The sequence below is a fragment of the Geotrypetes seraphini genome, chromosome 8, assembly GCF_902459505.1.
Source record: "Geotrypetes seraphini chromosome 8, aGeoSer1.1, whole genome shotgun sequence".
NCBI classification, from domain to species: Eukaryota; Metazoa; Chordata; class Amphibia; order Gymnophiona; family Dermophiidae; genus Geotrypetes; species Geotrypetes seraphini.
The window spans coordinates 1,104,464-1,119,030 of NC_047091.1; the positions used below are offsets into that span (position 1 = coordinate 1,104,464).

The window sequence follows — 14,567 nt, forward strand, 5'->3', positions numbered from 1 at the left end:
ACTGTAACTGCATTACAGGTACTATGGCAGAATCTTTAACTATAGTTTTGCCAAAGCCAAATAAAGATCCTCTATGTTGGTTTCAAATTACAGGCCTATTTCTTTGATAAATGTAGATGGAAAACTTCTGGCTAATTTATTGGCTTTACGCTTGGCCAAGGCTCTCCCTTATATTATTGGTATGCACCAAACGGGGTTCGTTGTTCAAAGGCATTCTTCAAACAACACCAGATTGGCTTTTCACATGTTAAATTTGACAAAAGCCATGGAAGATCCGGCCTTCTCTGTATCCTTGGATGCAGAGAAGGCCTTTGATCGTGTGGAATGGACCTTCATGTATCAAGCAATGGATTGGTTTGGTATTGGTTCCGGATTCATACAAATGATTCAAACCTTGTATAGCTCCCTTCTGCCAGATTGTATATTAATAATAATTTTTCTGAACATTTTTGTTTGGAGAGGGGAGTTAGACAAGAATGTCCATTATCTCCTTTGCTGTTTGATATTGTTTTGGAATCCTTGCTATTGGCTATTCAACAGACAAAGGAGATTCAGGGTATTCCTTATGCAGGTCGGGAATATAAGGTATGCGTATGCAGATGATATTTTGCTTCATTTGAGGAATCCCGAAACTACCATTCCACATTTACTAGATCTGATTGATAAATTTGGGAAATTTTCAGGATATAAAATAAATTGGAGTAAATCAGAAGTTATTCTGCTTAATCTACATTGTCCAAAAGGATTATTTGATTCATTCCCCTTCCTTTGGAAGGAAGAGGGTATAAAATATTTAGGTATTTGAATTCATAAAATGCTGGAAGAGACGATGAAAGTAAATGAAAAATCTTTATTGCTAAAGGTCACAGAAAAGTGTGAGCAATGGAACCCTTTACATCTGTCTTGGTAGGGGAGAGTACAAATGGTTAAGATGATGATTTTGCCTGTGATTTGTTACCAAATGGGTATGTTACCAGTTTATTTTCAGGGGTCCTTTTACAAGAAATTAAATAGTATTCTTACTAAATTTATTTGGCTGGGGAAAGTTGCTAGAATTGCTTTAGTATATTTACAAAAACCAATTGCGGTGGGTGGGGTACATTTCCCCTACTTTTATAGGTATCATCAAGCCTATATAATGTGTCAAGGTATGTATTGGATCCTCCCTGAGCTTATGGAAAATCTTCCAGATTGGTTATGGTTGGAATGGCAGCTCCTGTCTCCATTAAGAATGTGTCACATCTTGAGTATCAAGCTACCTAGGCTATATAAGGACAATAGAATTTTAATAGATACCTGGCAGATGCTAAAATTTATTAATAATTTAACACTTATTCCGATTCATAAATCCACCTGTCAGTCCCTTTGGCTGAACTCCAAGATTCAAATTGGCGGATTCAAGGTCATCTGGAAGCATTGGATGAAGGCGGGCATACGTACTCTGGATGATGTAATTTCATATAGAAAGATGCTTGATTTTTCACGACTGCAACAAACATTTGTTATTGCTAAATCTTAAAATTATAGGTGGTTGCAGTTGAAGCAAGCCATTCAGAAGGGGTTCCCCTGATTAGCAAAATCTTAAAAATCTGTATAGCTTGCCGATCCTATGCTTCCAGATGGATTTTCTGGGACACCAGGCCGCTTGCTCAGTGGTACAAATTAATATCTGAATTTTTAAATAAGAAACCAAAGGCTGGTCTTTATGACATTTGGAGCATTGAGATAAAGCATCAGATTTCTGTGTCTCAATGGCCACGATTTTGGATTTGGAGGATGAGATATATGGCACCTGCATTATGAGACAAACATGTTTTTTCTTATTAAATAGAGCATTTTGGACCCCAGTTCGTTTACAGAAATTAGATAGTTCAAAGTCTAATAGATGCTTGCACTGTCATCTAGAAGTAGGGACATTGGATCATCTACTATTCTATTGTCCTTTGATACTTAGTTTTTGGAGATCATTTGGGGTCAAGTGAATAATTTATTGGAAAATCCAGTGGCATTAACATATGATACTGTGTTATTTGGCACGTCAATGAGAGCTAAGAGCCAAATATCTTCTAATACTAATAAACTTCTATTTATTATGACGGGGCTTATACAACATATTATGAAGAACTGGAAAAATTGGGACCAGTTGAATTATAATTTTTGGTGGAATTCTTTATGCCACATTTTTAAAATGGAGCATGTGATAGCCATACAGCAGGGGCATTTTAAGAAATTTAAGGATGTTTGGGAGCTATTAGCAAAATTTTGTAAGGAATGATTATTACTTTTTCCCTTTGAATATACACGTCCAAGCTGGGGGGGAGGGATACTTTGTTTTTATTTGTGGTTGAGGACAATTGTTGGGTATATACTGGGGGGGGGATATAAATATGTGATATGAAATATGATTTGGTAAAATATTAAGTGCTGTTAAAGTGTAAAATGTTTCTATGTTATGTTGCACTTATTGTAGGTTTTAAAATGAATAAAGAATATAAAAAAAAAAGAAATAAAATTTGTTTAATCGCCCTATCATATATTCAGGGCGATGTACAGTTCTAAAAATAATTTATAACAATACACAGGGGAACAAAGAGTTCATATAGCAAATACATGACTTTCAAAACAGACGGGACTATTGGGTAAATATGATAGAAATACAATAATTGGAGGCAGATGCAACAATAATGGAGAATTACAAGAGGAGGGATTTTTGTTTTATTTTTTTAATTTGTTTGTTTAAAAAAAAAAAAAGAATGGATTTTACACCTGGAAGAAAAAAGAAAGAGCAGAAAAATCCTACCGAAGCAATGTCTTGTTCCTAGTTGGCTGAAGAGCCAAAAAGCTCTGCCTTAGGGTGGGCGGGGGTGAATTAACCTCAATGGTCACCTGCGTAGTCTGATCTCCAAGAAAGTCCTCAGATTACTTAGGGCTAGATTCACTTACCTGACGCACGCGCAGACCATCTGATTTCTTTGTACATGGTCTGTGCATGCCTTTCTGCTCCTGCCTTTCTATTTCCCATATGATCTGGTCTACTTGAGAGGCCCCTTCACAATGCGGGATTGCTATGTATCCTTCGGAAACGTTTGCATTTAATGCAGCTCTTCCATCCTATAAACAGTGGTTTTTGGGTGGTTTTATCTACTCCCCACCATGTTTCCCAGCCTGTGACCTCCATGCCTTTCTCGGTGAAGGATATTTTGAAGCTAGAGCAGTATCAAAGTGTCCTGACCACAGAAGATCTTGCCTCCTTTTGCCTGCTGTCAACCTTTAAGCAGGAGACGTACCCAGGGACCCCAATCCTCTCGGACATTAGCGAGGATCTGACCCAATGTTATCACGTCCCACAAATCCTCCCTGACCACCTTCAACAGCTTTCTGTGTGTGTCCTATAGCTTGCAAGCACACACTAATTTGTGTCTGGTTTTTTTTTTTTACTGGCAATTTATTGACTCTCCTGCTCTCTGCCGCCCTTCCCCGCTTTAAAACCACGGGCTCGCACTGCAGGGAAGGGCAGCAGAGAGGAGAGTCAGGGCGGCAAGAGCAGGGCTCGGCTGGAAGGGGCAGAGAGCAGAGATGGGCTGCAGGGCTGGGATTTCAGGCCAGAGGACAGTTGGAAAGGACGTTTGCGACTGGTACCCAGCAGTCGCTTCATGTGTTGATCGGCCAGCCCAGTCGGTTTCAAAGATTTCTTTAGTAAATCACATCCCTGCCTACTTTACATGTTGTTCCCCTCATTTGCATGCATGGATCGGAATCGGATCGGCATAGAGGTAAGTGAATTAGGCTGGAGTAAAATCGGGTCGCAAAGGGGTTGCAAACCGATTGGTTTGCTTAGTGAATATAGCCCTTAGTCTATGCTTCCAGGATGGTATTTTTAAATAACATCTAAGCCTGATGTTTATTTTTGACCTTTGCATCTGCACCTCTAAGTTTCTTTTTTACCATTCTCCTCATGTTATCATACTCTCCTCTTTTAAATTTAAGTGCTGCTGTATTAGATTTCCTGTGTAAACTTATTCCAGGGATTATATAAAATCTGATCATGTTATGATCACTTATCAAGTGGCCACAGTATCATTACCTCCCTTACCAACTCTTGTGCTCCATTAAGAATTAGAGCCTGAACGTAATATTAAAAGGCCAGTGCTCCTGGCCAGATATTTCCTCTTGGTCAGCTGGTAAAGTTCTTAGCCTGCTTCAGGGGGAGAGAATCTGCAAGAGAATAGATGCTCATGTAAAGCTGGTATGACTAGATGCAGGAAATTAGCATCAAAGCTTGAAATGTTTTTCTTCCAAAAGGAATCCAAAGTCATAAGAACATAAGAATAGCCTTACTGGATTAGACCAATGGTTCATCAAGCCCAGTAGCTCGTTCTCATGGTGGCAAATCCAGGTCACCAGTACCTGGCCAAAACCCAAAGAGAAGCAACTTTCCATGCTATCGATCCAGGGCAAGCAGAGGCTTCCCCATGTCTTAATAACATACAATGGACTTTTCCTCCAGGAATTTGTCCAAACCTTTCTTAAAACCAGCTACGCTATCCACTTTTACCATAACCTCTGGCAACGTGTTCCAGAGTTTAACTATTCCCTGAATGAAAAAATATTTCCTCCTATTGGTTTTAAAACTATTTTCCTGCAGTTTCATCGAGTATCCCCTAGTCTTTGTAATTTTTGACGTACTGAAAAATTGATCCACTTGTTCTACTCCACTAAGGATTTTGTAGACTTCAATGATATCTCCCCTCAATCTTCTCTTTTTCAAGCTGAAGAGCCCTAACCTTTTTAGTCTTTCCTCATACAAGAGCAATTCCATCCCCTTATCATCTTGGTTGCTCTTCTTTGAACCTTTTCTAGTGCCGCTATATCTTTCCTGAGATAAGGAGACCAGAACTGAATGCGATACTCCAGGTGAGGTTGCACCATGAAGCGATATAGAGACATTATAACTTTAGTCTTGTTAACTATCCCTTTTTAAATAATTCCTAGCAGTCTGTTTGCTTTTTTGGCTGCCGCCACACATTGGGAGGAAGGTTTCATTGTATTGTGTACAATGATACCCAGATCCCTTTCTTGGGGGCTAACTCCCAAGGTGGACCCTAGCATCCGGTAACTGTGATTTAGGTTATTCCTCCCAATATGCATCACTTTGCATTTGTCCACATAAAATTTCATCTGCCACTTGGACGCCCAGTCTTCCAATTTCCTAAGGTCTGCCTGCAATTTTCACAATACGCATGCATGCATTTTAACATCTTTAAACAGTTTAATGTCATCTGCAAATTTAATCACCTCATTCGTCATTCCAATTTCCAGATCATTTATAAATAAATGAAATAGCACAGGTCCCAGTACAGATCCCTGCGGCACTCCACTGTTTACTCTCATCCATTGAGAAAAATGAACATTTAACCGTACCCTCTGTTATTTTAACCCTACCCTCTGTTTTTTATCCGATAACCAATTCCTAATCCACAACTGAACTTTGCCTCCTATCCCATGACTCTTTAATTTTCTCAGGAGTCTCTCAGAAGAACTTTGTCAAAAGCTTTTTGAAAATCTAGATATACTATATCAACTGGTTGACCTTTATCCACGTGTATTCACGCCTTCAAAGAAGTTAAGCAAACTGGTGAGGCAAGATCTCCCTTGGCTGAACCCATGCTGACTCTGTTTCATTAAATCATGTTTGTCTATGTGTTCCACAATTTTATTTTTTATAATTGCACCATTTTGCCCAGTACTGAAGTCAGGTTGTCCCCTGGAACCACTTTTAAAAAACAGCATAACATTGGCCACCCTCCAATCTTCAGGTATTACAGATGATTTTAGCGACAGGTTACAGATCATTAACAGCAGGTCAGCAATTTCATGTTTGAGTTCCTTTAGTATCCTGGTCACTTTTTAACTTGTCGATTTGGCTTAGTACATCTTCCAGAATCAAAGGGATTTCTTTCAGTTCCTCCGCATCATCACCCTTGAATACCATTTCCAGTTCTGGCCTCTCTACCCAGGAGAGCAGAGACATGAGTCCTAGCACTTTTGGTCCATTTTAGAGCAATTCTACCAGCAAGAGTGGTGAGGAAGTTGGTTCCTCTCGAATCCAGGAGCCTACTGGATATACACTTCCCCCTCCGAATCCGCGGTTTCCGCATCTGTGGATTCGGTTATTTGCGATTTTGGGGGGGAAAAAGAAAAAAAAAGCTTCATTTCAGTCCTTCCCTGCCTCCCTTCCACCTTCCCCCCAGCATCCCAGCCTTACCTGGTGGTCTAGCGGGCTTTAGGGGCAGGAGTGCTTCCTATGCTCCTGCCCCGTGCAGATCGGCAATAGGAAATGGCTGCCGTGAACTTCTGTCGTAGTCTCAAGAGACTACGGGAGCTCACAGCAGCCATTTCCTATTGGCGATCTGCACGGGGCAGGAGCGTATGAAGATTGCTCCTGCCCCGAAAGCCTGCTAGACCACCAGGTAAGGCCGGCACAGGCTGCCCAACCCAGAGAGGAACGATCTTTGCTCTGCCCAGCCCGACACCGAAGCGTGGACAGAGGAGACCGAAGCACCCACACTGGCCCCTGCAAACACGCAACACGCATAGAAGGAGGCAATCGGAGGCGGAGACCACCAGGTAAAGTCCGGGGTGGGTCAGAGCCGGCACAAAGTTATTCACAATTTTTCACATTTTGCGGTCCGGCTCTGTTCCTAACCCTGCGAATACTAAGGGAGAAGTGTAGTACTGCATATCCACCTTCTTATTTGCGACCTACACTGAGAGGGGAGTTTCCCAGATCCTCTGAGAGAAGACTCATAGTCCAAGACTTACAACTCTTGGTCCTAAGCTCCTCTCTACCTTAAATGCCCTCTCTACCTTAAATGGCTTGAAGCCATCTCCCTGAGAAAAACTACTATTAATTATTTCTACAGTGCTACCAGATGCACGCAGTGCTGCACAATCACAAAGAAGAAGAAAACAGTCCCTGCTCAAAAGAGCTTACAATCTAAACAGCTAAAACAGGCAAACGATGAAAGAGAGAGATTCTAGTGGAAACTTTCTTCTCTCTTGAGGTGATGATGGGTTAGAAGGGATACCATATGATTCCTCATCTGAGTCCCATAAGTGGTCCCAGTCAGCCTCCTCTTCCAAGTCTGAATGCATGGAAAAGGCCTCAACCCATCATGTACCAGTAGGATGATGGCAACATCCCGAAGGGTGCTGAGATACAGTCCTATCATCGGACTCCAGGGCATCTTCCTTCCTTTTATGTTCTTCTTTCTCTCCTATCTAAACATTGTAACTTTCTCCCCACTTACCCACACAATTCTTGTAAGATTTAACCCACAATATAAAAGTCATTTTGTATGTCAACACCAATATTTTATCTGTACATTTTATTATGTTGTACATCGCTTAGCAATTTAAATAAGCGATTCATTAAGAACAAATAAACTTGAACTTGAACAATGCCAGCACCCCTAAACATACTAGTGTCGGAGCCTGATGCACAGGTTCCTGATGTAATTAAGGGAGAAGTGAAGGCTAAGCATAAACTGAAGCAAATGCCCTCAATGCCTGAGCAAGTTGCAGTTGTAGGATCTACCGCTCATCGGAGATAGGTATTGGTATAGGCTAGCAAGCTGGGACTGCCTGAGAAGACATTGGTGTTGAATCAGAATTGGGGACCTGGCTGACTGGTGACTTGCACATTGACACTTCCACTATACAGGGGGAGAGGAGGGGGTAACAATGCTCTCGATGCTGATTCTTCTCAGGTATCAGTGTTTCTGATGTCCTGGTGCTCACAGCATCATGCATTGAGGAGGACCAATGCTTGTGCTTCCCCAGACACTTAGCATTGCAGTCCTTTGGTGCCGATGAGGATGACGTCTAACCAGTATGCATCCTTGGTGTTGGGTCCAATGCAGATCAGTCCTGGGGATGACTAACAGTGCCCAATGTTGAGTAAGGTGGAGACCCCCTTCGTGATGGTGCACTCCCAGTGTTTCCTGATCTCTGTACAGCCATTGATGTCTCAATGCTTCTGATGCTGAAGTCAATGGACCGGCCTTTGAGGCACCAATCAACTTCTCCTATTGAACCTGCTGAGCTCTCTGTGTCCTTAACTGTATTTGTAAACAGAGAGAACAATCATTAGGGTTATGGGCAGGTCCAAGGCATCTGATGCATAAGAGTGCGGGTCTATCACTGAGATTACTCAATTACATTGGGCAAACCGCTTGAAGCTACTGGGGGTCTTCTTTGATATTGAAAAAAAGTATCATGGCCAAATTAAATTCCTCAATTGTGAAGCAATAAGAACATGCTCAAATTGAGATTGAGACTCTGGCCCAAATACAGGCCTAACACTGTGATAAATAAAGAAAACTTAAAAGGGCAACAAAAAATGAAAGATACATGGGAAAGGGATAATGTTAATTAAAAAATGAAAAATGATGACAAAAGACCCAATGGGAAGGCACAAATGCACACATGGGAAATGTTGAGGAGAGAGAACACCCAAACGCATTCTCTCAGCTCTGTGGGAAAATAGTGAGGGACCTCTGCTTGTGCGTTGGGTGGGAAGGCATGTATGCATGATGGTATGGTGCTACTTGAAATTTCTACTTATTAATAGCTAGTTAGCTTCATGATATATATTTTATGATCTTTCACAGCTTATGTTTTTTCTTAGTAATAAAATTGTAGATGAAGGAGATATGGACTCTTCTAGAAGTGGGGAGGGAAGAACCGGTTGAGGTGATCAGGTTTATAACTTACTAATATGTAGTAAATGTCTTGTCTCAGTTATTGCTTTTTTATTGGTCATATTATTTTATTGTTTGAGCTCTCGAACCTCTCCATATTAAGGACTTAGAATAGTTGTTTAGTTTATTTTGTTTGTTAAATTTATTTTCAATGTAAATTGGAGTTGTGGTACTTCACAACTTTTTCAGTTTTAAGGTTGTCTTGAATTGGATAATTTGAAAAATGTCAATAGATTACAAAAAAATTTAGAAGTGGAACTAGGTTGTCCACTGGCTCCAGATTTTCTCAGCAAGTTGATCTGGTCCTAGGATTACCTCACTTCATGCATGGACTTGTTGTTTTGCTTTTCTTAGGCAATGCAATGGGCTAAACCCAGGACTGGATCAACCTGTGGAGAAATTTAGAGCCAGATGACAACTCTACATGAGATTCCAGCTGACCTAGAATAGGATAACATTTCTTAATTTAATTAAAGTCCTAGTTGAATGTTCCTGAAGAGTTTCATATGCCAATACAAGGGAAGCCTTTTTTGCACCACTGTATTTTCATTAAAAAAAAAGATAATTTAAAAATAGTTAAAAACAAATAGCATAATAAAATAGTTTTGCAAAAGACAAAAAGCCATACAGACCCAGATATCCAGAGAGACTCATACATTACAAGAAAACTGTGCAGTGTATCTGCATCACTTAGATCTAGTCTAAAACTTAAACAAGCAAATCTGTTCACTAAACTCAACCTGAAAAGATACTGCTGGATAAAACTGTTGATTGTTTTTCTGCTGTTGGCCTTGTGATTAGCATCCAAAGGATCACCAGAGGCCTACTTTATGACTCCTTGCTACTAATGCTTTGAGATCTTCCTCCCAGGTTCAGCTCTTTATATGGCCAGAGATAAAGCATTAGACAGTGTCTCATTCAGTCTACTGACTACATCCTCTTAAACCTTTCTTCCCCATGATTTTCAAATCATAGATATCAATAGTCCTCTCCTACTAAATAATTTTCTTTGACTTTTGTTCCAAACTTCACTCTTAAATATTTGTTCCCACATTATTACTTCTACTGACTTCACTAGAATCATCTCAATGAACATCAAAATCTTCCCACTACTGTTAAAAATTCTCTGTCTCTCACAGGGTGGTATGACCACCATTGCTCATATTTTTCTGTTATGCCTCTCTACCCAGGGTCTTCTTAGATGGTTGGGTGACTGTTCTACCCCCACCAGTGAACAGAAGGTTAAGGATTCTGAGAAGCTTAAGTAACAAGATAAATTTTTCCTCACTAACCTGTAATCTAGATCCTGGGAACTGGCCATTTCTACAACACATCTTCCTTTTCACCTTTTTAACATTTGTTAAAATTGACCATGATAATTATAAAATTTCTCCACCCTAACCCATTCCACCTCCCTTGTCCAACCCTCACTGGCATCTGTGATGCTGAGATAGAGCCACATAAGGTGGTAGAGAAAGGAGTGGCCTAGAGCTGCAGCCTCAGTATCCTAAGGCTGCAGGTTCAATCCCAGCATCATTCCTTTTGACCCTCTATTGCCCCAGGTACCATGTGAGCCCCGCAGCACAAAATAGGAAAAACAGCTTGAGTACCTGAATAGAAAAATTGTACATCGCCTTGTTATCCCCTGATGAAAGGTGATTCTTTCAATTCCCAATAGACAGAGCAATTTGATGCTCATAGTGGACTTCCAACAATGCTGGACATATGCTTTCTCTGTTTCTGAGATCTTTTATTCCATCTCCAGGAGATATACACTGGTATCTATCTGTCTCATCTACCTATATAAATTTATATATTAAACATAGGATTATGGTGTGCAAATCCGTTATGTTAGTTCTGTGGATTAAATAATAGCTGAATTTGTCATCACAACTTGGGGCAGCGCTCTAGAATGGATTCATGGTGTCTTGGCTTTCCCCTTCCCTTCTCCAGATGTTTATTTGTTTTTCTTGAAGAAGCTGAATCTTTTCTCACGGTCCTTCTCTTTGCCTTCTTTGTTTCGCAAGGTGACTGGGCCCTCGGCCATGCTGTTTGGTGACATTGGTGGCATTGTCATAGCATAGGTTATGCTTTTGCCAGGTGCTACTGGTACATCAGGATTCCCTGTGGCCAACGGAACAGAGTCATTCACTGCTCGCATCCAGCTGCTCATTTCAGCCTGCATTGGTGGGGAGGTGGGGGAGAAGAAAGAAGGGAAAGTGAGTATGGAGTAGAAAAAAGGAGAGCCACCCTGAGGATGAGCTCAAAGGGCATTCAGTAAAGGGAGGAGAAAGGAACAAGTGAGCATTTTGTGGCTAAGTTCCATGTATTTAACAAGATGTTTATTGAGGGGATGGCAAGGGAAAGAGGTAGGGGTGAACCACTGGCATAATAAGGGGGGGGGGCAGTCTGCCCCGGGCATTGTCTTGGTAAGGGTGCCAGCATCCCTCCTCCTCTCTGCTCTCCTGCTCTTTCCCACTCCTCCCCCTGTCGTGTATGCTCCTTCACTCTCCCCACACCGTACTGCTATCTCTTTGTTGGCGCAAGCAGCAACTCCAACCTACTGCTTGCAAGAGCATCAGCTCTCCTTCTGATGTCACTTCTGGGTCCCATGCCTAGGAAATGATGTCAGAGGGAAAGCCAACACAGGCAGTAAGTTGGTGATGCTGCTTGCGCTGGGAAGTTAAAAGAGGTACACGTGGCAGGGAGGGCGGAGAAGAGGGCAGGGGAGGGGAACCATCACCCCAGGTACCTCTCACCCTCGTTATGCCACTGGGATGAACATAGAATTGAAAAGTTCCCTGTATCATACATGATGAGAACTAGCACAGAACATACTAAGAAAAGGTAAAGAAGTGAGAGATGTGTTTAGCATATGGGAAATGACACAAAGAGAGCTAGCAGGATTCTTGCTCAATAGAAGGAGGTTAGGGAAGGGAAGAAAGGAGGAGGTGAACATTGGACATTTTCATATATGAGGCAGTATGCAGAACACTTGTGGGCACTCAGAAAGAGGAGAAGAAATGCATACAGGTAGAAAATGCTCCATATAAAACAGAATACAGAGTGATCATTGAGAGGGAAAGAAAGGGAAGTATAGGTATGTTGGGAATAAGGGGCAGGAAAAGAAAAGGGATGGGCATAGTGTGGTAAACATGTATGGAGCAGGAAGCAGAGAAAACAATTAGATTACTTGTTGAGGAAGAGGAAGAGGAAAAGAATAGTGAGATAAACATAGGATGCGACAGGGAAGAAAACAGAGAGAGTTTCCAGAGCTTTTATTAAAGGAGAGATTACAGAGTATGGAAAAGTGTTATGTAAGAGCCAGGATGCAAAGAAAAATCTACAAGAATTTGCTTGGGGAGAGGGAAGGGTAGGAGCGGCATGAACATACAGGAAAGATGCAGGGAAAGCTCAGAGAGTACTTGCTAAGGGTGTGGAAAGACTGGAAGAACACTATATACAGGTATGGATACAGAAAGAACTTGGTAGTTACATGCTAAGGAGGAGCAAAGTGAAGAAAAGATGCATAGCACCATGTACAAAGCTGGAAATAAAAGGCACTTGCTAAGGGAAGGGCAACACAAGTGCATATAGACTACCAATGTGCAATGCATAATATAGGGAGCAGAGATGCCAAGTTATCTAGTTCCAGGCTAGAGATTTTGGGTCAAGCTTGGTTTTCAACACACATCTCAAAGCAGTGTGAGATTTGTTGTTCCTTGTCCTGCTAATTGAAATCAGTACTACAAGACCCATAATGTACCAAGATGGGGTGGTCAGAAATCCAGGACTGTCCCAAAATCTCTAACCTGGTAATGACATTTCTGAGGGAGAGTTCATTGTAAGGACAGATAAGAATGCAAGAAGAGCTCAGGGTGGGGAGGCACTTACTTAGGGGGAAGGAAAGGAAGTACATGTGGAGGAGCATTTTCTATAGGACATCTAAGTTGGGGACAAAGAAATGCCCATTTTCAAATCCAGCAAAACCGCTAGATGTCCAAAATATTTTTTTGAAAATCACCTATTTTACTTAGCTGATAGGACATTCAACCTTAGGACACCTAACTTTATTCACCATTTTCAACCACAGAAACATCCAAGTGCAAAACGTTCAAATCCAGATCATTTGGACATGGGAGGGGGCTGATTGTAATGGATTGGTCACACAAGACATGCCAATAGAACAGTAGAACACTTTAGGGGGCATTGCTGTGAACTTCACATAAAAAATTCCAGAATTGCATCTTACCATATACCCCTTATAATGTATGGTGAGCCCTCCTAAACTCCCCCCCAAACCTACTATACCCAATAGCCATTATGGCAGCAGGTGGCACCTATACGGCAGTATAGTAGGATTTTTTGTGGTCTCACACTTTCCACCATAAATGTAGTGGTTAAAGTGGCTTATGAGTCTGGGTCCTCTTCTTTATGGCTCACTAGCCCACCCGCCAGGCTACTTAAGATACCTGTGTGATGTTCTACTAGACTTTCCCATACCAGGTGCTGCTGTTCCAGAGATAAGTATGTACTGTTTCATTCAGATCTTTGCGGGGTGGGAGGGAGCCAGTGGTTACTGGGGGAGTGTGGGAAGAGAGCATTACTTAATCCTTTCAGACACTTTTAAAACAAGTATGGCCTTGGACGTCTTGGGAAATGTTATCGCTGCAAGGTGTCCAAGTCTAACCACACCTAAACTGGTGCCCAGACCATGCTTCCAACACACTCCCCTTTCGTTTTGGATGGAGAATGCCTCACATGACGGCCAGAAGACAGTTTTGAAAACTGGCGATTAGGACGTCCAAGTGCTGATTTATACCATTTGGTTTGGACGCCTTAGTCTTTTGAAAATGCCCCTAATAGAGTGGCAGAGCACCACATATGAGGCAGCGTGCAGAGAACTGATAAAAGTGCTGGTAAGGGGGAAGAAAGTGTGAAAGATAAACATAGAGTTGAGTCTGCCTTGCAGGATGCTCATTTAGGAAGAGGTACATATAACATGGGAATCCACTCTTAGGGTAAAAAATAGTCCATCATACATAAGATTATGCATAAGAGTTTCCTATTGGGCCAGTGCAAAAGTCCATCTTGCCCAGTATCCTGTTTCCAACAGTGGCCAATCCAGGTCCCTAGTACCTGGAAGAGTCCTATAAAGTAGCAAGACTCCAAGCTACCTAATCCCAGGGATAAGCAGTGGCTTCCTCAGGTCAGCCTTAACAATGGAATGGAGGAGTAATTCGTCTCTCCTATCCCCTTTTCTTTCTTCTCACCATCCCTTTCCTCTTTTCTCATCCTCCTTCTCTTCTTCTCTCTTTTCTCCTATCTCCAATCTCTTCCTCTCTTCCCTTCTTTTTTTTCCCTCCCACTTCTTCCTCCTCTCTCCCTCCCAATCCCTTGTCTCTTGTTCCCCTCATGTTTTCTCTTTCTCACCAAAACCCTTCTCTTCTTTTTTCCTCCTCCTTATTTGTCTTAATATGTCTTCTCCTTTGTCATAACCAGATTAAGGCATGAGCCAGGTGACAAATTAGCTCAGTGAGATCAAACCCTACATCTCCACATCTGACCTGGCCCAACTCCTTTATGCCTATGTCCTCTCCAGGATGGATTACTGCAACTCTCTATTTAATGGAGTAGTCAAAAAAGATCTCAAGCGCCTCCAGCGGGTACAAAATGCAGCAATCCGCCTACTGCACAGCCTCAACTACCACAACCCCATCTCCCCAGCCCTCTGCGAAGAGCACTGGCTTCTGATTAACCAACGCTGCGCATTCAAAGCCCTGGTAATAGCACATAAAAGAATTT

General features: G+C 41.8%; 1 protein-coding gene across 4 annotated transcripts in view; it reads right to left on the reverse strand.

Annotated features, from left to right (window-relative positions):
- Positions 1-6,445: 6,445 nt before the first annotated feature.
- Positions 6,446-14,567, reverse strand: part of SPTBN2 (spectrin beta, non-erythrocytic 2) — a 293,681-nt gene continuing 285,559 nt past the window's right edge. For 3 of the 4 annotated variants that reach the window (XM_033955666.1, XM_033955664.1, XM_033955667.1), the window contains one exon: positions 9,287-10,941. In XM_033955666.1, coding sequence (XP_033811557.1) covers positions 10,720-10,941 — 222 coding nt within the window. In that variant the 3' untranslated portion in view covers positions 9,287-10,719. Of the gene's footprint in view, positions 8,121-9,286; positions 10,942-14,567 lie in introns of those variants that run through there. The other variant, XR_004540403.1, reaches the window with a different exon arrangement.